General features: G+C 43.1%; 1 protein-coding gene across 3 annotated transcripts in view; it reads left to right on the forward strand.

Annotated features, from left to right (window-relative positions):
* The window catches only part of Rsu1 (Ras suppressor protein 1), a 185,564-nt gene continuing 161,941 nt past the window's right edge, over positions 1 to 23,623 (forward strand). For 2 of the 3 annotated variants that reach the window (XM_035442819.1, XM_027405240.2), the window contains exons 1-2: positions 2 to 162; positions 332 to 443. In XM_035442819.1, coding sequence (XP_035298710.1) covers positions 335 to 443 — 109 coding nt within the window. In that variant the 5' untranslated portion in view covers positions 2 to 162; positions 332 to 334. Of the gene's footprint in view, positions 163 to 331; positions 444 to 23,623 lie in introns of all 3 variants that reach the window. The other variant, XM_035442820.1, reaches the window with a different exon arrangement.

Below are 23,623 nucleotides of genomic sequence, written 5' to 3' on the forward strand. Positions count from 1 at the left end.
GGGCGTGGGGGTTGGCCGGGTTTGGTGTGCGCCTGCGCCGATCGCCGGGACAGGGTGTGTTCCTCCTCCCAGATCCTGGTTTTGGCTGTTCGAGTGCATCGCTCGCCACCCGAGTTTCCCCTGCGGGCTCCCACGCACACCCGCCAGCTGTTGCCTTCTGCGGTGAGTGCTCGGGGTCCGGGCCCTTCCACTCAGGATTCCGCCGTGATGCCCACTCTCCCCCAGACAGCCCCGGAGAGTCCAGCTCTGGCCCCTGTCCTTCCCACCCCTTCCCGCCCCCACCCCCAACACTTTTGCCATTGCCCACGTGCTTTGTTGTCCTTTGCTACAGAACATGTCTAAGTCACTGAAGAAGCTGGTGGAGGAGAGCAGGGAGAAGAATCAGCCGGAAGTGGACATGAGTGACAGGGGCATCTCCAATATGTTGGATGTCAACGGCTTGTGTAAGTTCTCAGAGGGTTGCTAAGTTTGCTAAGTAACTGCGATCCCACTTGTTAGGAGCCTGGCTCGGAAAGTTTGCAAGCACAGTTTAGTTTGTTCTGCTGCGACTGGTAAACCAGATGAGAACCTCACAGGAGGCGTGCTGCAGTTCCTAGCTGTTAGGTGGTTTCATGGCTTCGTCCCTAATAGCCACTTATATTTTTAATTTGGAAGTCACTTTTGACTGTATATGGATCATGAGCCGGTGGCACTCAAAAGTTACAGGATTAGTAAGAATTCTTGTGCCAGGCGTATTTTCAACATTTCCCCTTCTCACATTTGTGCTCAGGCTTCGCTCACTCTTGTGCTCCAAGCTCATCACCTTGCCTCCAGTTAAATGTCGCGTTTAATCAGGGTGTTGCCTTCAACTTTAAATTTGTGTACTGCTCTCCTCCACACAAATTTGTGTTCACTCATCTGTGAAACTCAGTACAAGTGGAAATGGTCATGAATTCCTCTGGCAGGGGCAGCGCCTCTCCACATCTAGATAGTTGTCACCATGTGTGAATGTTGAACCTGTATTGCCAGAATTAAAAAAAAATCCAAAATCCAAGTTTTCATAATTTTTAAATGTTTGGAACTAGTTCTGGCGTTTGAAAACACTTTCTGAGACACAACACTTCTGCAGGTTGAGTGTAACTTCCTTGAGACCTTTGGGTCCATATCAGGTTTCTTGCATTCCACATATTTACATTATAATTTACAACAGTTACAAAGTAGCAACAAAATAATTTTGTGGTTGGGGGGTCACCACAACATGAAGAACTGTATTAAAGGGTCACTACATTAGGAAGGTTGAGACCCACTGATTTAGACCCTCTTAAGATTTAACAGTTCATACTGGTGCCCCATATTCCTCAGTGGGACATACAAGATCTGACTCTGACCATAAGCGGATCGCTTTCATGAATCCAGCATCCAGATGATATTGAATAAGTTGCACTGCTCGAACCTGAGCGAGCAGTCAGGTCTTCCTGCCTTGAGAGTCTGTTGTTTCTGCCTCCCCAGCCCTTTCCACATGCAGTCTTCATTCAGATAGCAGGAGACCCAAAGCTGTGCAATATTCATGTTTGTGAGAATAGTGTCTGGAACACGGTAGGTACTCTAAAATTCGTGATGAAGGAAACAAATGAGAGCCAGAGCAGATAAAACACCAGAGAATCAACTAGGGGAGCTGTCCAGAGAAGTTAAAGATGATGGAGAGCTTCCTAAGCATGGAGAGAGTAAAAGCGAGTTTACTGTGAGTTTTATTGTCTGCCCTTGGGGTACAGAGGGCTGGATATTGATACACTCGGGCAGTAATGGAATTGCAGACATCTCCAATTTGGTCACCATTATGAAGAGTCCTGCTTTGACATAAGTTTTAGCATCTTAGCATCTCTTAGCATCTCAGCCATGTCTTGACTTGCCTGATACATGTTGGTCTCTTGCAGTAGGGATGGGTTTGTGGTGATTTGGGGCACTGAATTGGCTGTTGACAATATAGATGCACTGCCATTGCTCTGGCCTAATCATGGTGATCATGAGCTTCATTTTGGGTCCCACTGCTGTAGAGGAAGGAAAGGCTAAGTAGAAAGCAGGGAACCTGGTACATTGGTGCCCTGCACATCCCTTAGTTCTCTGCCTGTGGCATCCTTCCCCATGGCCTGAAGTGTGAGTCAGAATTGGGTGCATCCGTTTTATATTGTTTTGGAAGATGAGAATGCATGTAATATTAACAAATGGCAAGAGTAGCTTAGCTATTTAAATTCAGCTCCCTCCATTATCTCTTTGAAGCCTTGGCTCTTACTGTAGAAGAAAAGATAGCCACTTGCTTCCTGGAAAAAAAAAAAAATGCTTCTGGCCTAACACTGGGGGATAATGAGCAAGGTCATTTTGTAATTGCTGAAACCAGAAGCTAAGGGAGAACACTGGCACTTCTTGGAAAGATCTGTGGATGTTTGGAAATCTCACCCCCTCTGGTGGTGTTGGTTTAAGGAAGGGCTGCATATATCTCCTTCCCTCAGGACCCCCAAGAACCTGAAGATTCTAGAATGTTCCCTGGAAGCCTGTAACTAAACTGGCTTTATCACTGGACCAGAGCTCAGTGGTCAAGCATTTGTGTAGAATGTATGGCAGTTCTGGGGTTCCTCCTCAGCACCACACGAACACACTGAAAGCAGCAATCAGTTGGCATACAATGTGTGTGTTATATGACTGGTTACTTTGAGCATCCTGTAAGAATTCCCATACTTAACCAAGTTTACCTGCTGTTGCAACATTTTATATGTTAGTACCCTGATTAAACACAGGAAACAATAACTTCCATGCAGGGAGTGATTGTTTTATATACTAAGCTTTCCCTTTTATTACATTTACTTTAATTTCTAAAAATAATTTAATGATTAAGATAAGAAGAGAAGGTTTATATTTTTTGAACCATTTAGAAATGCCAGTATTTCTGATTTCTGTTTGGTAGGCTGAAATGTATGAATGAGCATAACTAATGTTTCCTGTTTCCTTAGATGTGGTGAGTTACCTTATTACCTCTTCCTTCTCCTCCTCCTTTTTTTTTTTTTTTTTTTTTTTTTTGAGACAGGTCTCATGTAGTCCAGAATAACCTGGAACTCAACTCATTTTGTAGCTAAGGCGGACCCTCCTGCTTCCATCTCCAAGTGCTGGTGTGTACCCCCTATACTGTACTTGAGAAATGAATGGAGGGCTTCCTGCATGCTAAGCAAGTATTATGCTAAGGTAGCCCCATCTTCAGCAAGTAGGTTACTTTTTGAAAGATGCTTTGAGCTTATATCAAAGTCTTCTGGTGGGGAACATTTCCAAGTAGGAGACTAATGTTAGATATGTTCCACATTTTTTCTGCCAGAGCAGAGGCTAGGGACACTTAGATCCTACCCTGGGAGATTCTTAGTAGGAACAAGGGCTTGAAGTTGGCCAGAGTGGTTTCAGATTCTTCATCTTCTGAACTTCACAATACTCGTTGGTTGGGAATTCAGTGTCTCCCCCCCACCCCAAACTCCAGAGCTTCATAGGATTGGTTTAGTTTTAAATCCTGGAATTCGCTTTGGATGCTAATGTCAGCAGAGAGGCAGTGAGGTGAGTGCAGATCACCCAACATGATTAGTTAGACTTCAGTGAAGCATCCCTGCCCATGTGGCTGCTTTGTGTTTTTTGAGACTAGATCATTTGGCACCTCTGTGACTTAGGGCGCTCGTTGTTCTTTTGAAGTTTGTTCTATTTCATTATTTAAAATTCTTTTCTGCCTAACATGCTCTCCTTAAAGTTTCCAAGTGTGATCCTACCCAATTTCACCCTGGAAAAGCTCTCCCTAGAGCACCTGTCTTCACCTGCTTGATAAAATTGTGTTTAGGGGTTCCCATATCAGCTTCCAAGAGGCCAAGGATCCCAGCAGTACTCAGGGATTTTGTAGGGTTTCTTTTATTCCCCTGTCATTTCTTCTATTTAAATTGTTTGTGTCTTTTTAATATCTTCAAGTTTATTTTGCAGTCCTTGAAGCATTATAAGCCTTTCTTTCTTTTTTCTTTTTCTAGTTAGATTAAAATGTATTCCAGATAAATCTCTAACTAGTAAGCCATGGGGCTGAGGTGTGGGTGGGTGTTCTTTCTAAAGCAGTGTCTCTCAATCTGTGGATTTCAACCCTTCAGGAGCTTTCAGATACTTACATTACACGCCTTTTTGTTTGTTTTTCGAGACAGGTTTCTCTATATAGTCCTGGCTGTCTCTGGAACTCGCTCTATAGACCAGGTTGGCCTCAAACTCAGAGATCTGCCTGCCTCTGCCTCCCAAGTGCTGGAATTAAAGGCATTCACCACTACTGCCCGGCTTATATTACAATTCATAACAGTGGCAAAATTACAGTTATGAAGGAGCGGTGAAAATAATATTATGGTTGGGGTTACCACAACATGAGGAACTGTGTTAAAGGGTTGCAGTATGAGGAAGGTCGAGATCCACTGGTCTAAAGAGACATGCAAAATAAACAGCCAGGACCACCACAGCTTGTCTGTTAGATCTGTGCTAGGTGGTCCTGTTGAGAAAGGATGTTGTCAATCTTGGCCATCTTTGGGGCAAGTATCAGTCAGACTGTGGAAGAACGGGTGTATTTTCGCTATAATCTACTCAGACTCATTTTTTCCCCTCCTGCAAGTTGGTGAACAGGCCTAGCTTGTGTCTGAAAATCCCAGGGACACCTATTTCCCCTCCTTCTCCTGCTGACTACCTCCCTTTGTCAGTCAGTACTGTCCAGAGAATTGATGACTTATCTGTCTAGTGACTCCATTCATGTATCCCCTTCTCTGGGGATGTGAAGAGTCCTGTCTCTGCTCCTGTGTTTAGAGTAGTGCTGGGAAGGAGTCTATGAAATGAAGAGTGTTACTGCTTTTAGGTAAGAAATTTTTATTTGAAATTTTTTTCATGTAGTATATTCTGGTTATGCATTTTCCCTCTTCCATCCCATCCCCAGGCTCTCCAGCCTCCCCACCCATCCAACTCCACACCCTTTCTCTCGTTAAAAAAATAAACATTCAAAACAAAACTAACAGACAAACCCAGAAAATCTTACAACATGGCCAGATACTCCTGGACATGGGGCCTACTCTGAAGTATGGTTAACATACCCACTGGAGAAAATGAATTCTTCCTTTGCAAGCAAGTGTAAGTTGAAGATAGCGTCTTGTTTAGGAGTGGGATTCTGTGTCCACTGCCTCCCTTCAGTGCTGGGGCCTTATCTGGCTTGAACCTGTGCAGATCCTGTGTATGCTGGCGAAGTCTGTGTGAGTTGCCATGTGTACCAATCCTGTTGTGTCTGGAGGACACTGTTTTCTTGGAGTCATCTGTCTGCTTTGGATCTTACAATCATTCTACCTCTTTTGTCTCGCTCCCTGAGCCCTGAGGAGAGGGGTTTATGAAGATATCGAATTTAGCACTGAGTACTACAAAATCTGTCGGCCCATTAATTATCCAGTTGTGGGTCTCTGTATTAGTTCCCATGTACTGCAAGAGGAAGTTTCTCTGATGATGGCTAAGCAAGGAACTGATCTAGGGGTATGGCAGAGTGTCATTAGGAGCCATTTTATTGTATGTTCTTTTTAGCAGAACACTGGTATTTGGTTTTCCCTTGGGCTGGTGGCCTGTCCAGTCTCAGGTTCTTGTCCACTCAAGCAGTGTCAGTCATAGTGTCCATCTCATGGGCCTTAACTCCAACTATCTGTGCTACTATCACACCAACCTGTCTCCTAGGCAAGTCACTGTTACAGGTTGCAGTGGTTGCAGCTGGACTGATGTTTGCCTTTCTCCTCTGGTAGCATGCAGGGCACCTTCCATTACCGTGAACACTATTCAGTAGGAGTGAAGGCTCCAGCTAGGTGCTAGCACAACTTCTCCATGTTCAATGAGTTACTCAGATGATGTTTTTAGCAATAGGGTCTTATCATCAGTTTGTAGAGAGCAACCAATAGACCAGGCAGTAGCCTGAGATACTTGTGGGTTTGCCAAAGACTCAGATGTAACCCATCCCTGGCACTGAAGTTTCACCTGGTGGTAATAAGGTTTCTAGTTAGGGTCTTGTCTCCCCCATTTCACTTATTTTCCTTTCATATGTGTTTTAGGAGTCTTCTATAGTATAATGACCCATAGTGTTAGTGTCCCTCCCCATAGTCCCTCCCTTACTCCTCTCTTTCATCTCCTCATTTAATACTCCCACTCCTGTCCTTCTGCCCCCTGTCTTTCTGTAACAATGTAGTCTATTTCCCCTTCCTTGGGAGATCTTCCTCTCCCCTAAGTCCCTTATTAGGTACCTAACCACTATGGATTACAGCAGCCACACCAAAGTCCTAAACACAAACATCCACACTCAAGAGAAAACTTAGAATATTTATCTTTGTGTTCTGGGTTTCCTGACTCAGTATGAATTTTTTTTTTCCTAGCTTTATCCAATTCAATGGGAATGTCATAATTCCTTTCTTTAAACAGCTTGACTAGCATTTCATTGTATAAATGTATTACACTTTAATTCTCTATTCGTCAGTTGATGGACATCTCAGCTATTTCTGGCTGCTATGTATACAGCAGCAGTGAACATGGATGAGCAAATATGGATATAGAGGTCCTTTGGGTAGATGCCCAAGAGTGGTATAGCTGGATCTTGAGATAGATCTATTCCCAGCTTTCCAAAGAATACAACGTGGGTTTGCATAATCCATAGTGGCCCTACGAGTTTGGACTCCCCCCAGCCATAGTGTTCCCTTTTCTTTGTGTCCTTACCCAGCTTGTGCTGTCACTTGTTTTACTTGTCTTTGACTGGTGTAAGACAAAGCAGTTTTAATTTGCATTTCCCTGCTGGATAAGGATGTTGAATATTTCCTTAAACCTTTCTTGGCTATTTGTGTTTTATCTCTTGAGAATTCTCTACTTAGTTCTGTACCCCAGTTTTTAAATTGGGTTGCTTTCTTGAGGTTGTTTTAGATTTAGTGAAGACATTTAGAGGCATTGCAGTAGATAGCAAATCAGGGATGAGTAGCGGTTGTGTCCCTCCAGAGAGGTTTCTCTCAAAGTTTCTAGAGGGGATAGTTTACAACCATCAGAACAAGATAAAACTTCCAAATGGTTTGTTTTGTTTTTATTTTGGATATTATCTCCAAACTGAAATCCGTTAAAAACTCTAAACATTTCATCAAGATGAAGAATGACAATGAAGAGAAGGTGTGACCTTTTGGTATGCATGAACTAGTAATGGCACTTTCTATTTTTAAGTGTTTGATACTTTGGCTCCAATTGTCAGTGACTTTTTGCTTTGTTTTGTAAATAGATTGTTTTTAGAGCCCAGGCTGGACTTGAGTTTGTCTCTCTCTGCTTCAGCATCCCCATACACTGGCATGCCTAGCTGTGACACCTTAAGATTTTTATTTATTTATTATTAATACAAGCTGGGATAAGTAGACAAATCAATAGACTGCTCTGAGCCTTGGCTTTCTCATGTATAAACTGAGAATATTTAGTCTTTCTTTCCTGGGGCCTGCAGGGTGCCCGAATACCACTTTGTAATATAAAGGAAGTCCTTTAAGAGGAATGCCCAGCATGCAAATGCATTCAGTCAGTAGCTGCTGCATAATATATGACATTTTAACTAATGGTTGGAAACTTGTCAAGTTTTTAAAGTGTATTTGTGAATCTCAACAAAACTTGAGCCACAAATTCATCATAGCTAATGTCCTATGTATGCCCCACATTTACAAATTTATTTACTTGTATATGAGTGTGTGCGTGTATGCATGCATGCATGTATGTTTGTGTATTGCTACAACATGCGTGTGGAGGTTAAAGGGCAATTTGCTGGAGTTGCTTCTCGATTCCTACCATGTGAATCTGGGGAACTCAGGTCTTCAGGCTTGGGAGCTAGTGTTGTTATCCACTGAGCCATCTTGTCATTCCACACTGTTGTTTTTAAAATTGTTCTGTGATTATATAAATATTGACAGCAATGTTTATGACTTGGAAGTATAAGGAATGGTGCATCTCCAGTGTTTTTTGCTCACGGGTCTCAGTTTCTCACTACCCTGGTACTCGCTACCCCATTCCTCACCATATTAAAATCCAGGGTCAGAAGCAGCTGTGGCCTTGAACTCAAACTTTCAGAGCTGTGATGGTCCAGGAACGGATAGGGCACAGCAAGGATCACCCACAGGACTTTAGCTTTGATGTGTTGGGGCTGGGGTTCTGTTAAGAATAACAAATGACTTTTAAAACTTGGCAAGTTTTCAACTATTAGTTAAAATCCCAGCAGCTGCTGACTGAGTGCATTTACATGCTGTACACAACTCTCAGGGATTTCCTTTATATTGAATCTTTATCCAGTGATACATTAATATTTACTATATTAAGACTATACAGTGTGGTATTGGATAGTAAAGCAGACTTCTCCATGAAGCATCATGTCATGCACTGCTTTGCTATTATTGTATGAGCTATTAGGAGAATGTGAATCTGTGTTAGAGCTGGCGTGAATAATGGTTTAAAATAACCTTTGATACATTTCTATACTTTCCTGAAAAAAAAACCTTGTCTCTGTATGTGAGATCTTCTAAGACACTGAGAATGATGGAGGTGACTTCATGGCTGAAAGGGGCCTCCTGCATCTTTGGTTAGGGGATTGGCACAGGTTGACCTATTTTTGATTTTTCAAAGCAGATGTAATGGTTGAGGAATGGTCCGGCTATGTCACAGTTTGAGCAGTAGGGGTCAGTGTTGAGCTGCTTAAAGAAGGTAGTGTCTCCTTGAACCCTGTTGCTGCCTGGCTGATTGGTTTGTAAGCATCTCACCTCTCCTTTTTGTACCACCGAATGGCACATCACCTGTGTCAACTCACAGGTGAGGTGAATCCCACCCATGGTAAGACTGCGATCTGAACATCTTCCGTGTTGGTGGTGCCTTCAAGCCTCCTCACAAGTGGCTTACGAATGCAGAATCCGGTAGAATCTCCAGCTTCTATGGGCGGTGGGGTGGGATGGGGGGTTATGTTTAATCATGGAATATAGTGATTTGGATTTAGAGTGTTGGAAAAGTCAAAAAGAAAAATGCTATATTCTATGTTCTTAAGCTTCTAGGGCTACTATAATAAACTGCCAAAGATTGGGTTCCTTTAACAACAGAGATGCAGTTTCTCCTAAGATGTTGGAGATGAGGTGTTAGCAGGGTTCATTGCTCTGGCATCTCTGCCTGGCTTGCTGTGTCTGTCTTCTCCCTTTGTCCTCCGATGGCCTTTCCTCTGATCATTTGCACTCCTGGTGTCTGTGTCCAGCTGCCTCTCCTCTTGAGGATAGTGGGTGGTAGCTTGGATCGGGGCCATCCAAGCTCTGTATTTTAACCCTCTTAATTCTGTAAAGATCGTTTCTGCAAGTCTTACTCCAGGGACCTAGAGGTCCAGGCTCAGGCGGGGATTTGGGGCAAATGATGGCATCTATGGTGTCTGCATTAGAGGTTCTCACTGAAATGTCCCAAGTGTTCTTGTTTCTCTGACAGCCAAAATGTACCAAGGCTGGTTGGATGATAAAGAGAAGCAAATGGAGCACACGATCTTCCAGGGCTGACTGGGGCTGTGCCACCTTTCAAGGATTTCAACTTCAGTTTTCTTTTGGTTATTTTATTTTTTAAAAGTTTTCATACAATATATTATGATCATATTCTCTCTCCTACCCCAGTTACACGTAGATTCCTCCATCCACCCCCGCCTCCAGCTTTATGTTTTTTCTTTCTTAAAAAAGCATTCTTTTTTGTGTTGGTGGGGAGGGGATTAGGGTTATTGGTACTTCAGCTTGGGGCCTCCTGCATGCCAAGCAGGTACTCTGCCACTGAACTATAAGCCATAGTCACTTTCAAAACTTGTTCATTTTTAAGATAGATCTCGATAAGTAGCCCAGGTGGCTTGGACTTACTCTGTCACCCAGATAGGCCATGAACTTTACTCTGCTCTGCCTGGGCCTCCTGAGAGACAGATTAAAGGCTGGCCTCACCATGCTTGGCTCAGTTTCCTTCAGACCCTGTGTTAGGCTTATAAAATATGTGCCGCCAGCCCGCTCAGCCACTTGGGTTTATACAGTCGTTACAGAGCACTGTTTCTGAGAAAACACAGAAGCAGTGTAGTCGCCATCTGAGCAGAGCCAGCTGGCCCATCCCTTGCTTTGGGGTTTCCCCAGCTGGCCCTTCCCTTGCTTTGGGGTTTCCTGAGAAACTATCAGTCCTCAGTGAGTTTGATGACCACATGGGAGCTGTATTGCTTATTGAATAACTTACTCTGTGATAACTTTTTCTATTGTATATCTTAATTCATATTTTTTTTCCTGTCTTTAAACTTAGAATGTGAGTTTGTGGTATTCTGTAGCTTAAGGTGCTGGAAAAGACTGTGTGTGCTGGGGAGATACTGGCTCCTGTGCTGACAGAATAGACCCAAATGACAGTGAATCATAATGACCTGCAGCTATTGAACAGTGGTTCTCAACCTGTGGGTCATGACCCCTTGGGAGGTCGAGCGAGCCTTTCACAGGGATCACCTAAGACCATCAGAAAACACAGATATTTATATTAAATTCATAATAGTAGCAAAATTACAGTTATGAAATAGCTGTGAAAACAATTTTATGGTTGGGGCCCAACACAACATGAGGAACTGTATTAAAGGGAAACAGCATTGGGAAGGTTGAGGACCAGTGCTCTTGGAGATCTTTCTGTTCCCACATGCTTCTCTGTATTCTTTGGACTCAGAGTAGTTTTTAATATTAAAAATGAACAGGGCCAAATCAGTGGTATGTATCATCAGATCACATATCTCATTGGAAAGGGAATTTGATTTCTGGGAGAGTTGAGAGTTGGACGTGACTGAGCCATGGGAGAAGAGGGAAAGGGTAGAGGGGAGAGCAGCTAGACCAAGAGGGGCAGCCTGGGCCAAGAGACTAGCCTAGAGCACCGAGGAAAGGACCAGCTAACCCAAATAGCTGGATTATATAGGGAAGGGTAGCCCAGCCCCTGGGTTGGAGAAGATTAGGGTAGGGCATGGGGGTATGCCAGTGATACAGGTAGTGGTCCCAGGGATGCAGGGAAAACCCAGTCACCAGTGTCTGCTTTGATATGTTAAATAGGCACCTCAGCCTTTTGTACTGGCTTTGAGACATAACAGTTTTTGAGTTTTTCAGAGGTGATTATATAGACTTCAATAAATAAATGGCAGCTTCAACAGTTTTCCTATGTTAATACTTTTTTTTATTAGTTTTAAATTATTTCTTCTGTTTTTGAGATTCTAGCATTTCCCCCTTCTCTCCCTCCAAACCATCCCATACACACCTTCTTGCTTTCTTTCAATTATGGCTTCTTTTTTCCTTATTACATACATCTATGTATATGTGTGTGTATATACATTCCTAAATATCTAAATACAACCTGCTCAGTTTGTATAATGTTACTTGTGTGTATGTTTTCTGGGCTGACCATCTATAATACAACTGAACCTAGGGCTCAGGGATCATTGAAGAAGAGGGGTGGAAAGATTATAGAGCCAGAGGAATAGGGAGTTTTCTATGAGATTTTGAAGTCTAGTAACGTCAGAGGCTACACCCATAAAGTTTCACCAGTGTGACTGCCTAGACATGAGCTGAACAAGGACATCATCAGTAAGCATGCTAACATGGGACAGGGAAAGCCCAGGAGGCCTTATCCATAAACAGGAAACTAGGGCAGCTAAGGAAGGCTGAGAATGGGAGAAATAGTCTTCCTCAGGGCGGAGCACACCAACTGGTTATTCAGTGCTAGATGGTAAGCCCTGAAAACATTTTTTCTTCCAGCTTTGAATGTTTAAGTCCTCAGGTAATGTCAAACTATTTACTTGACATATGTACATTTTTCTACAAATTGCGCCCTTTGTTAACAAGATAACATGCATCTGGGGGTGGTGGTGCATGCCTTTAGTCCTACCACTTGGGAGGCTGAGGCTGGTGGATCTCTGTGAGTTCCAGGACAGCCAGGACTGCTACACAGAGAAACCCTGTCTCAAAAAACCAAAAAAAGAATGTGGTGTGTGTGTGTGTGTGTGTGTGTGTGTGTGTGTGTGTGTGTGTGTGTGTGTGTGCGCACACGCGCGCGTGCTCTCCCTAGACAGCCAAGCTAGCCTGGAACTCACCATTTGGCCAGGCTGCTGTCAAACTCATGATCCTCCTGTATCTTCCTCTGGATGCTGGTATTACTGGCATGTCTCACCCTGCTTGGCTTTGTAGAGTGTGTTAACATGGGCTCACATTTATCATGGACCACTGTGTAAACTTCTTACAAATTACTTTTTAAACTCATGGTCCATGTAATGATAATGATGATCCAGTTAATGGCTGGGGAAACACGTTAAGCAAGCTTAAGCAACAGCCAGTCTGTGGTAGGATTTCAACCCAGGCCTCTAGAGTCTTGGCTTCCTCTGTTTCCTTGTTCCTCAGAACTTTTCTGACAAGTTATGTACAAATCTGTGGTAGAGACGAAGGTAATTGACTAATTGAGCAGGTGAACTTAATGCCTGATGCCCAGCTGTTCCTGCCTGGATGGGCTAGTGGCTTCCTACCCATTTAGGAATGCATTCATGGATGCTGACCTACCCATGTTCATATCATTTGAGCTGAGGAAATAGGAACTCTTTCCCCCAAACATTTGCACATGCCTTTTAAAAGATGCTGGCATAAACACCTGATTAGACTTTGCGTGCGCTGTGCATTCAGAGCAGTACAATTCCAGTGTTCACAACAAAAGACAGCACATTGGCCGCATCCCAGGGGCCCCTCCCAGTCACCATCTGTAGGCAGAGAAGTTTCCTATCCCGACTGCCTGGTCCCAGATGACCACTCTGAGGCTTGCATTAGTTATAAATACAAGGTCGATAGCCCAGGCTTCTTACTAGCTAACTCTTACACTTAAATTAACCCATATTTCTTATCTTGGCTTTGCCATGTGGCTTGGTACCTTTTCTCAGTACAGCATGCCCATCTTGCTTCTCCTCAAGACTCTCTTCTGACTCCACCCTTCCTCTCTTCATCCCAGCATTCTGTCTCAGGTTCTCACCCAGTCTCTGCCTGCCCAGCAATCAACAAATCAGCTTTTTATTAATGATGAGAGCAATGCACATTTGTCCACAATGTGTACAAAAGGATTAATCCACAGCAACCATCCCTTCAGGGAAGACTACTCTCCTAACTTTAGAAACATAGATGAATGCTGCCTGTTCTTGTGTATACTATTGGGGTAAAAAAAAACAAAAACGAAAGAGGATAGTGCAGTGTGTCCTTCAGTGTCATGACTCTCCAGTTCAGTATGCTTGTCAGTATGCCTGTATGCTTGTCATTTGTGTGCAGTTGGTTGTAGACACAGTCTGTTCAACCATCCCACTATTGATGGGTATTTGAGCAGTGCTTTGATTTGGATTTGAAATGCCCCCAAAAGGTTTAATTCCTGCCCTGGTGCTTTGGGGAGGTGGTAGAAACTTTAAGATGTAAGTAGGCTATAAGGGAAGCAGTCATTGTGGCTTACCCTTTAAGCGGATTTTAATGTACAACACTTCCTGCTTGGTTTTTATTTCCCAGCTAGGATCTCAGCAGGTTTGCTCCAGCCTCAAAACAATGGGCTGTGCTGTGGACTGTCTTTGGCACTGTTCTATTGCTGCAAAGACACACCATGACCAACACAACCCTTATAAAAGAAAATATTTAATTGGGGTCCTTGCTTACAGTTTCAGAGACTTAGTGATTATTATCACTAAGAATGGCAGTGCCTGGACTGGAGCACTGGTTGAGAGGTAGATCCTCATCTGCAGGCACCAGAGAGAGACTGAGCCTGACTTGGGCTTTCGAAACCCACCCCCCCTCCTCCAATGATGCACTTCTTACAACAAGGCCTTACCTCCTGGGGGGTCATTCTTATTCAAACCTCCACAAGGGCCAGGCAGCCAGGAACTGAAAGCTCCAGAATGTGAACCCAGATCAGCCTATTCTGGAGTGTGTTCCATCAGTCCAGAACACAGAGCTACCTACCACAGGTATTCTCCAGGTAGGGTTGTTATAAACAGTGCTGTTGTGAGCATATGGAGACACGTTTTGGTGAACATATGTGTGCACTTCTGTTGGTTAAATACCAAGGAGCAAATTGCTGGGTGGTGGAATGTGCACCCATATGCTTTTGAAAATACAAAGTGAGAGCCACCAAAATAGGGGGAAATCCTTGAGAAGTATATGGCTGACCTACAGTGAGCACTCTTTATGAGTAGTGGGTTTCAAAAATGGCACTAGCTAGGCCAAACAAGGCACTTTCTAGAACATTGCCCCGTTCCAAGTAGCTTTTCACATCTCAGACCCCTCTCTTAAAAGTCCATCTGATCTACACAGGAGGCTTCCAAACATGGCTGTACAACGGTGTCACCTGGGGAACTAAGAATGTGAAGTGCAGCCCATACCCCAGACCAAGAACTATGAAGGTCTGACACATTCAGTGCCAGTGTTGGGTTTTGCATTGAAAAGTAAGTTTTGCTTCTGTCCAGGCTCATCTTATCATAGTTACTGTCACAAGCTCAGATTATTCAACCAGGAGCCGCTTCTAGTTCCTCAGTCCTTTGGTCGAGAATATCCTCTTCAATATTTTCTGTGCGTTCGGGAGTGTCTTAGCTTCTTTCCCTGCCGCTGTTGTAAAATACCCTGAGAAAAGCAACTGAAGGGAGAAGATGTACTCTGGCTCCCTGTTGGGATGACCAGAACTTGAAGCAGTGAGCACATGGCATCCAGGGTTGAAAAGCAGAGAGGTGTACATGCGGGCATGCCTGTTCAAAGAGCTGTACATGCAGACATGCATGTCCAGAGAGCTGTACATGCAGGCATGCCTGTCCAGAGAGCTGTACATGCAGGCATGCCTGTCCAGAGAGCTGTACATGCAGACATGTATGTCCAGAGAGCTGTACATGCAGGCATGCTTGTTCAGTTTACATTCTCTCTTCTATCCCTTACAGGACTCCATGCCCAAGGAATACTATGTCTGATTTCTGTCCTATCTTTCATTTTAATAAGCGTATGGGTTTTGCTTTTTCATTTCTGTTTTTCTTTTTTATATTTCAAGTAAGTTTTAATACTAAAACTTTCCATCTTCTGTTGTCTCCAAAAATGTAATAGCTCATGAATAGATGAGCCAGCTCAGCCTTCCTCCTCTCTGTATGGTCCCTCTACTGGGTCTCCAGAATTTCTGTCTTGCCCAGTCTTGATTCTAGGTTCTTTCTTGATAGGAAGCTGTTGGTAATTTTCCAGGTCATGGGCTACACTTGTCCCACCCCTCAGCTCTAATGGGCCTTTCCCTGCTTTTGGAATGGACACCCATCCCTTCCTAATTTTAACTGCTCTTCTGTCCATCTGCTGAACTTTCTAGAGGGTTTGGTTGACCCTCATGGTGTTCTTTGCTCTCAGGTTTGTGAGATACTGTTTTGTTTTTCCTTTTGCACACCCATATTGATGTCATTGATACTGTGGCTTTGGTTTCTCCCTATCTTCCTCTATATTGGAATTTGTGAACTGAATTTTTGTAGACTTTGAATTTTCTTTGTTTTTCTTTTTTTATAATTTTCTTTGTTTTATTAGAGTCATTTAGTTTTGTATGTCCCTGTGTGTGAGTGTCTGTGAATGTGTACAAGTGTGGTATGTGTGTTTGTGGTTTTGTGGTGCATGTGGTGTGTGTGTGTGTGTGTGTGTGTGTGTGTGTGTGTGTGTGTGAGATGGGTGTTGCTCATGGTAAGGTGTGCCTGTGAAGCTCAGAGAACAGTCTGCAGTACCTGGCTGTCTTTTTTCACTATGTAGGTTCTGGGAATTGCACTCAGGTCATCAGGTTTGGCAGGGAGCACTTTACCTCCCTAGCCATCCTACCTGCTTATTGTGTGTGCCTGAGTGTGCAGATTGAGTCCACATGTTCAGGCTTGTTAGCAAGTGCTCCTACCCCATGAGCCACCCCACCTAGTTACTGTGTGCACTTGAGTGTGGGGACTGACAGTCCTTAAGATAAGTTGTTGTATTGTTGTCATCTTCCCAGAACTACTCTTGTTTTGTTTTTAACTAGCAGAAGTAGGAGGTGGTTGATGGGCTTTCCTCCCTACTGCAGGCCCCTTGGTGTCATCTCCCTGTACTGCAGGCCTTATGTCACTCCCTCCCCTCCATACTGCCCCCTTCAAGGCAGGCCCCTTTGCCCTAATATTTGGGGGCTGGAATCTTTTGCTCCATCCACTCAGTCTCCTGCTCTGTAGCACAGATTTTTTACCATGAGGTTTCCTTAGCTCTTCTCTGTTGGCTGTGAGATAAAATTTACTTGGAGTCCAGGATACACTTTGTACACAAGAGACCTGTAAGTGATGGCTAGAAGAAAACATAGTTTTCTTTTATGTCACAGTACGAGGCAGCCCTTGGAAGTCAGTAAACATCTCTGATTTACTACAGGGACCTCAGTTTCTTTCTAGGATCATTTGTGTGTAGCTTGGGGCAAGTGACGGGCCCTTGGTAGTCTTAACTTGTTAAGTGGATGGAATGTGGAGTGTCTCTGTTTGTAAGGGGCCTAGATCACCTGCCTTGGTTTCTCTTGAATTCACCGTGCAGGCCATGGTTATGTTATGCTTTGTGCTGTCTCAGGGTCAGTGTCTTAAGTTATTCTGATGTGAGCCTTATATCTAGGAGATTCATGTAGAAGGCCCAATAGAACAGTATTTCTAGAGTCTCTGCAGGTTGATGATGGTAAACAGATCTGTACCCTTTTACTGGAAAGCCAGTTTTACTATATATAAATACTCAACTTCTTGAAACACTCTTTAACTGTGTTATCCCATTTTCTTCTGGCAAAAGTTATTGCTGTTCAAAAGCCTGATGATAATCTCATTTTATTTCATATGTGAACCATTGCCTTTTTTTTCCCTAGGTGCTGAGATTTTAACATTTTCTTTTAAGTCCAATAGTATTAGACTCCAGTGACTGCTATAACAGAGCACCACCAACCTGCTTCCTTAGAACATCAGAAATGTTTTCATTCCAGTCTGGAGTCCATAAATCAAGGTATCCACAAGACCATGCCCACCAGAAGCTGTAGGGGAGGGAACTGGGTATTGGTATCTTCACCAAGTAATTCAGACTCCCACTAAAACATTACTATAGCAGGGGGAGAAAAATGAGTTTGGGTAGGGAAGACAAACTGTGGTTAATCCTCACTCTGCTGCTCACTGTTACCCATTCCCAGTTAGAACTTTAAACTCTCTAGAGAAAATAAGACTCAAGCTCTTATATAGATACCTTCTGAGTTTCTTCAAGTACCAGTAGAGTTGAATGAAGGAGTGAGCTTTAAATAGAAGTTCATTGTGGTCTGAATGATTACTTTTTGGTGCCATGCCCAGAGTGCCTGGCAGAAGCGTCTTTAAGAAGGAAAGGTATTTTGGCTCACAACTTGAGAAGTTTTAGTCCATCATGAAGGAGAGTTTGTGGCAGTAAGGAGTATGAGGAGGCTGGTCACATCACAGTGGTGCTCAGAAAAGTAGGGAAGGCAGTCAAGGAAATCTGGCCCCAAGGATCCATCTCCTCAAACTTCCACAGCCTTCCCAAACAGCACCAGTCATTGGAGACCAATTGTTTGAACATGTGAGCCCATGTGGAATAGTTCATATTCAAACCATAACATTATCTTTCATTAATTATCTCAATTTTACTTTTGGTCGGATGTCATTCCAGGGTCCACTCTGTGCCTTTGTCCTTGATGTCATCTTTGTTGAGATGAGAAAAGTCTGGTCCCCTCAGATGAAGGCTAATGTGTTTGTTTGTGTATTTGTAATAGCCAGTGCAGAGCAGGCGCTCAAGATCCTCATCAGGATCCATCATTGCATTTGTAGCTATTATGAGTCCTGGTCTCTTTTGATGATCTGCATGTGCAGGCTTGCATGGGGCAGGCATTAGGAGGTAAAGAATCAAATACCTGAGCGCTGAGGATTTGATGGGAGTTTATGGACATATCTATGTGTTAAGGAGGACAGGCAAGTGAAGAGATTGTAGGAGGGTTGTGGGAAAAGATGTTTGTACAAAAGAAATCAAGGAGGGTCTGCTGCTGGCTGGAAAAACAGACCCAGGTGGACTCAGTCCATTATGGGGAGCATTGATAGGGTTTAATGTGTGTCCTCTCCTATAGGTGCATCTGTCTTGAGTGTTTGGTCCCAAGATGGTGGTGCTGTTTGTGCAGCTAGTAGAAACCTTAGCAGGTGGTGCTTAGCTGGGGGAAGTGTGCCACTGGGGTTCTGCTATGGTTGGTTTTACCTGGATCCTTCTTCTTGTTCCTTCTTCTGCTTCCTGTCCATCTGCTATGAATTGTTCTGCATCTACAGACCCTCTTCTGAGAACCACAAGGCTCTTGTGATGTTAGGATTTCAAATTCAATCTCCTGATTCATGGTCCATGCAGAGTGCTTGGCTTGCCTTTACCAGGAGAGTATGGACTGGGTTCTGGTGAGATATGTAGAAAAAAGATGAAGTAAAGGCAGAGTACTATAGCCCAGGGAGGGTAACCAATGAGTAGAAATGTCAAGATCAGACTTGGTAAGACAGAACCTCTGCCCCCATGTATGCAACAGCAGTATGTTTGTCTGTGAGGTTCCACAGGGCCTAGAAACACTATGCTGTCTGATGGTACTCATGGCTTCACTTCAGCAAGAAGCCATACCAGAAGCTCTCTTTTATTCTTTGCATGACAAACAGTTGAGTGAACTATGGATGCTGTTAGTGGGACATTTGTGTGTTGCATATTTGGGGACATCAGATAGTGTTACAAGCCAACACTATTGGATAGCTTGTTCCAATAGCTTTAAAAAGCTTCTCTCTGCCTGCCAGCTCTGTAGCCATGAGCAAGTCACTTGACTTCTCCTGGCCTCGTTTTCCTTGTCTGAATCTGGGAGAGGTGAAGGTAATTAATGTGACCATTCCTGTATAGGTTGTTTTGAGGACTAAGGTGAGTTAAAATTCTTAGTTCTGTGCCTGCCATGTTGTGAACATTTGGTAAGCGGTTAGTATCATTATTATACCAACACAGAGTATTAATGTGGGTCCTGTACAAATATTAATTCCTCTTTCTTTCATTCCTGTCACAGAATTAAATACTTTAATTCAGCCTTTCATTTTACCATGAGGAATTTGTGCTCCAGGGAGATCTAGTGATTGTCTCAGGTTCTCATGGTATCAGGATATGGGCCTTATACTGCCCGAATCTGTACCATCTACTTTCAGCTCAGTTCTTCTATGTAACTGTTATATTTTTTTCAAGATCGAATTTTTCCATTCAGGTTTATACTACTTTTATTATGATAAGATTTTCTACTGTCTCATGAAGAATACTTCCGTCAAGTGTGAATATTATCTTTCCAATTTAGAAACAATAAACTCAAGATTAAGAATTGAGAAACCAGGATGTAGTCTCGGCTCTGATTCTAGTGCTCGGTGGACTCTCAGAAAAAAAAAAAAAAAAAAAAAAAAAAAAAAAAAAAAAAAAAAAACCGACATAGGGATCTGGTGTTTTCAGATTTCAAACTTGCTCCCGGTTGAGTGTGTCCCCAAACTCCATGTGCCAGCAGCTTCATCCAGCTTCTGCAGTGTTGGGAAATGGGCCCTAAGAAGAGGTGACTGGGCTCTGAAGTCACTCATGAGAGTGAATGCCATCTCAGGGGTGTGCTAGTCTTTCTGAGAGAAGGTTGTTAGAAAATGAATTGACTCCTCAGGTCTTTCTGCTCTCCCTCTTTCTGTCCTTCTGCTTCCTGCCATGGGATTATGCAGTCAACAGTCCTTATGTAGATTCGGGCCTAAATTTGGGAAATAAGTTATTATTTTTAATTGGAATTATAATATAATTACATCATTTTCCCCTTTCTTTTGTGCCCTCAAAGCCATTCTATGTACACCTCTCATTCTCTGTCTCAAATTCATGACTTCTTTTTTTCTTTATTTTAAATTACCTAGTCCATGGCATTTGATTATAACAACACAAAATGACCAAGATATAGATTCCCCAGGTTCCAATATTTTATAATTGCCCAGTTGCTTTTTTTTTTTTTTTTTTTTTTTTTTTCTGTGATAAACACCATGACCAAGTGCAATTAGGACAGGACAAAGGTCGTTTATTCTTATATGCTACAGTCCATCAAGGAAAGCCAAGGCAGGAACTCCAGGCAGGAGCTTGAAGCTGAAACCTTAGAGGAATGCTGCTTACTGACTTGATCTCTGACTCCTCTGCAGGAAACCTTTTTTATGCAGCTCAGGTTCACCTGGTAGGGATGGTGTTGCCCTGGGTAAGCTGAGACCTCCAACACTTCTTAGGCAGTAATCAAGGAACATGCCCCACAGGCATGCCAGCTAATGTAGGCAGTTCTTAAACTGAGGTTTCTGCTTCCCAGGAGACTCTAGTGTGGGGCAGGTTGACAAGAACGCTAATCAGTGAAGTAACTATAGTTTCTAAAAATGCATGTTTATATTACACAAATATAGCAGTTTATTCGGGGAGAACAAGTTGACACAAGCAACAAAACAGAAAAAGAAGTGAAGGAGGAGGTGAAGTTGGAGGGCAGATACAAAATTATATTGATTCTTGAAGATTTTCTTTCTTTCTTTTTGTTTTTGTTTTGTTTTTTTTTTTTTTTCAAGACAGGGTTTCTCTGTGTAGTTTTGGAGCCTATCCTGGCACTCACTCTGGAGACCAGGCTGGCCTTGAACTCACTGAGATCCACCTGCCTCTGCCTCCCTCTGCTGGGATTAAAGGCGTTCTTGAAGATTTTCTTAACTGAAACTCTTTTTTTAGGCACTTCTCTCTCTTGTTTTTCTCCATTTTTTTATTAAATTAGAAACAAAATTGTTTTACATGTCAATCCCAGTTCCCTCTCCCTCCCCTCCTACTCTGCCCCCCACTAACACCCTACTTATCCCATACCATTTCTGCTCCACAGGAAGGGTGAGGCCTTCCATGGGGGGGGTCTTGAGAGTCTGTCATATCCTTTGTGATAGGGCCTAGGCCCTCGCCCGTGTGTCTAGGCTCAGGAAGTATCTTAGAATAGGCTCCCAAAGTCCATTCCTATGCTAGGGATAAGTACTGATCTACTACAAGAGACCCCATAGATTTCAGAGGCCTCATCACTGACACCCACATTCATGGGCTGAATCAGTCCCATGCTAGTTTCCCAGGTATCAGTCTGGGGACCAAGAACTCCCCTTTGTTCAGGTCAGCTGTTTCTGTGGGTTTCACCAGCCTGGTCTTGACCCCTTTGCTTATCACTCCTCCTTCTTTGCAACTGGATTCCAGTTCAGTTCCGTGTTTAGCTGTGGGTATCTGCTTCTACTTCAATCAGCTGCTGGATGAAGGCTCTAGAATGGCATATAAATTAGTCATCTATCTCATTATCAGGGGAGGGCATTTAAGGTAGCCTCTCCACTGTTGTTTAGATTGTTAGTTGGTGTCATCCTTCTGGATCTCTGGACACTTTCCTAGTTCCTGATTTCTCTTTAAACCTATAATGGCTCCCTCATAAGAGAGGCAAATCTCTTTTTAACAGGCTCTTCTATCCTGTACTTGTCTGTATTTTAGTCAGGTTCTCTTGAGAAACAGAAATGGTCAATTTTATACAGACATGTACAGACTTAGAATGAGATTTATTATGAGAGTTATAGATGCTGAGGAATCACGTGGTCTGCCATCCTTAAGATGGAAAGCTAGAGACACTGGTGGTATAACCAGACTAAGACTGAAGGCCTGAGAGCCAGAGAAAGGGGAGTGGTCAGTGATGTAATCCCAGAGAAAGGGGAGTGGTCAGTGACATAATCCCAGAGAAAGGGGAGGGGTCAGTGACATAATCCCAAAGACTGAAGGCTCAGCAGCCAGAAGCTGTCATGAGCAAGAGTGGAAATGCTTGTGCCAGCTCCAGGAGAAGGGAACCCGTCTTTCCTCTCCATTCTTGTTCTGTTCTGACCTCAGACAAGCCAGTTGTTGTTTGAAGTCCTTGCAAACCCCAAGCTCTCAGTTAGTGACCTGATCATGATCTTTTCCTTGCTCCTGGAGTAGAAAGAAGTGTCACATTTTTACTCAGTTGTCATCTGTAATATCTGTGCTCTTGTTGAATGAAGGACAAGTTAACCAGAGTAAAGAAACCCTTTAGATTAAATGGAAACCTTGCAAACCTGCATGATAATTATATGTGAAATAAAAAAAAAACAACAAAACTTTCATACCACACTGATTTTTGTGTAAAGTTTTAAATTATGAGCAGAATCCAAAACAAATGTTTTTATGATTCTGAGTGTGTTAGTGAATATGTTTGAGTTATATCTCAGTATCTGACATTTTATTGTCTGTCTTCATTTTAATATATTGCCGGAGTCTGCATTCATAAGAAGGGCTGAATCTGTATTCTGCTACCAGGGGTGAAATAACTTCAGCTGGTGACACAGGCAGGCATTTTAATCTCACATCACAGAGATGGGAAACTCAAGTTGGTCCTCACTGGTATTGACAATTGGTCAGTGCCCACATTCTTGTGCATCTTTGAATCAAGGTTACTTGAGGCTGTCACAATTTCTGACCCACTGCGGCACCAAAGTGGAGAAGGGTATTGGGATCATCTTATATGCAAAGTTTAAAGGAATTCTCCTTTAACAACTTACAGCTTTGAGTGGTTTGTATTGACAGGGTGGTCCCTGGGCTCATCTACAGATGATATTGCTGTTCATAGGAGAATTTGAGAATTTGAACAGTGTCCCCTATTGTAAAATATGGTGACCATGTTGAATATCTGAGGAGGTATGTTATTAGTGTATCATCTTTCATTTGTACCACAAGAGCCTCCAAGATTCAGGAAGCTATTTGTGTTCCGATGATAGCAATGCCTTTCAGATGCTATGGCTATATATAGCACACAGACTTCAAAATGAACTAACGGCTGAAGTCCTGTTACTGTGACCAAAATCACAGGAGTTTTCCCTGGGAAACCAATAAAGGCCAGTCCTGACCAGTGACAGGATCCGTGACCACTGCAAGCTCTGTGCCACTTGCATGTTTTCCAGCCTTGCATTCTTTTCTTCTGGATGTAAATGTCATTCTGTGAAGCCAGAACTTCTCTCCCAGATGTAAAGTGCCACCAAAGGAATCATTTGCTTCCTAATTTCCCAACAGAAAGCCTTGGAGACAGCTCTTAGTGCACCACATGGTCGTGATATGTGGGGTCACTTTGGAAATAACTCTGCAGTGCCATCATAGGTGTGGTGGCTTTACCCTGCTGCTTTTTCTGTTCTCATGTTGTCTATTACATGCTGAATAAGAAGAAGGAAAAACACAGAACCCATTTTAAACAATAGATGCTTTCCTGAAAATGGTGATTCTTTTCCAGGATTTTATTTACATGTGTATGGTGGGTGGGAGGGTGGTGGTGTGGGTAGTGCATATGTACAATATGTACAAGTTTATTGTGTGCATGCACATATGTATGTATGTGTGCCTTGGAGGACAGAGGCTGATGTCAGGTGTCTTTGTTAATCGTTCACCCTCTTATTTGTTGAGACAGGGCCTCTCAACAAAGCTGGGGCTCACTGACT

The sequence above is a fragment of the Cricetulus griseus genome, chromosome 3, assembly GCF_003668045.3.
Source record: "Cricetulus griseus strain 17A/GY chromosome 3, alternate assembly CriGri-PICRH-1.0, whole genome shotgun sequence".
Taxonomy (NCBI): domain Eukaryota; kingdom Metazoa; phylum Chordata; class Mammalia; order Rodentia; family Cricetidae; genus Cricetulus; species Cricetulus griseus.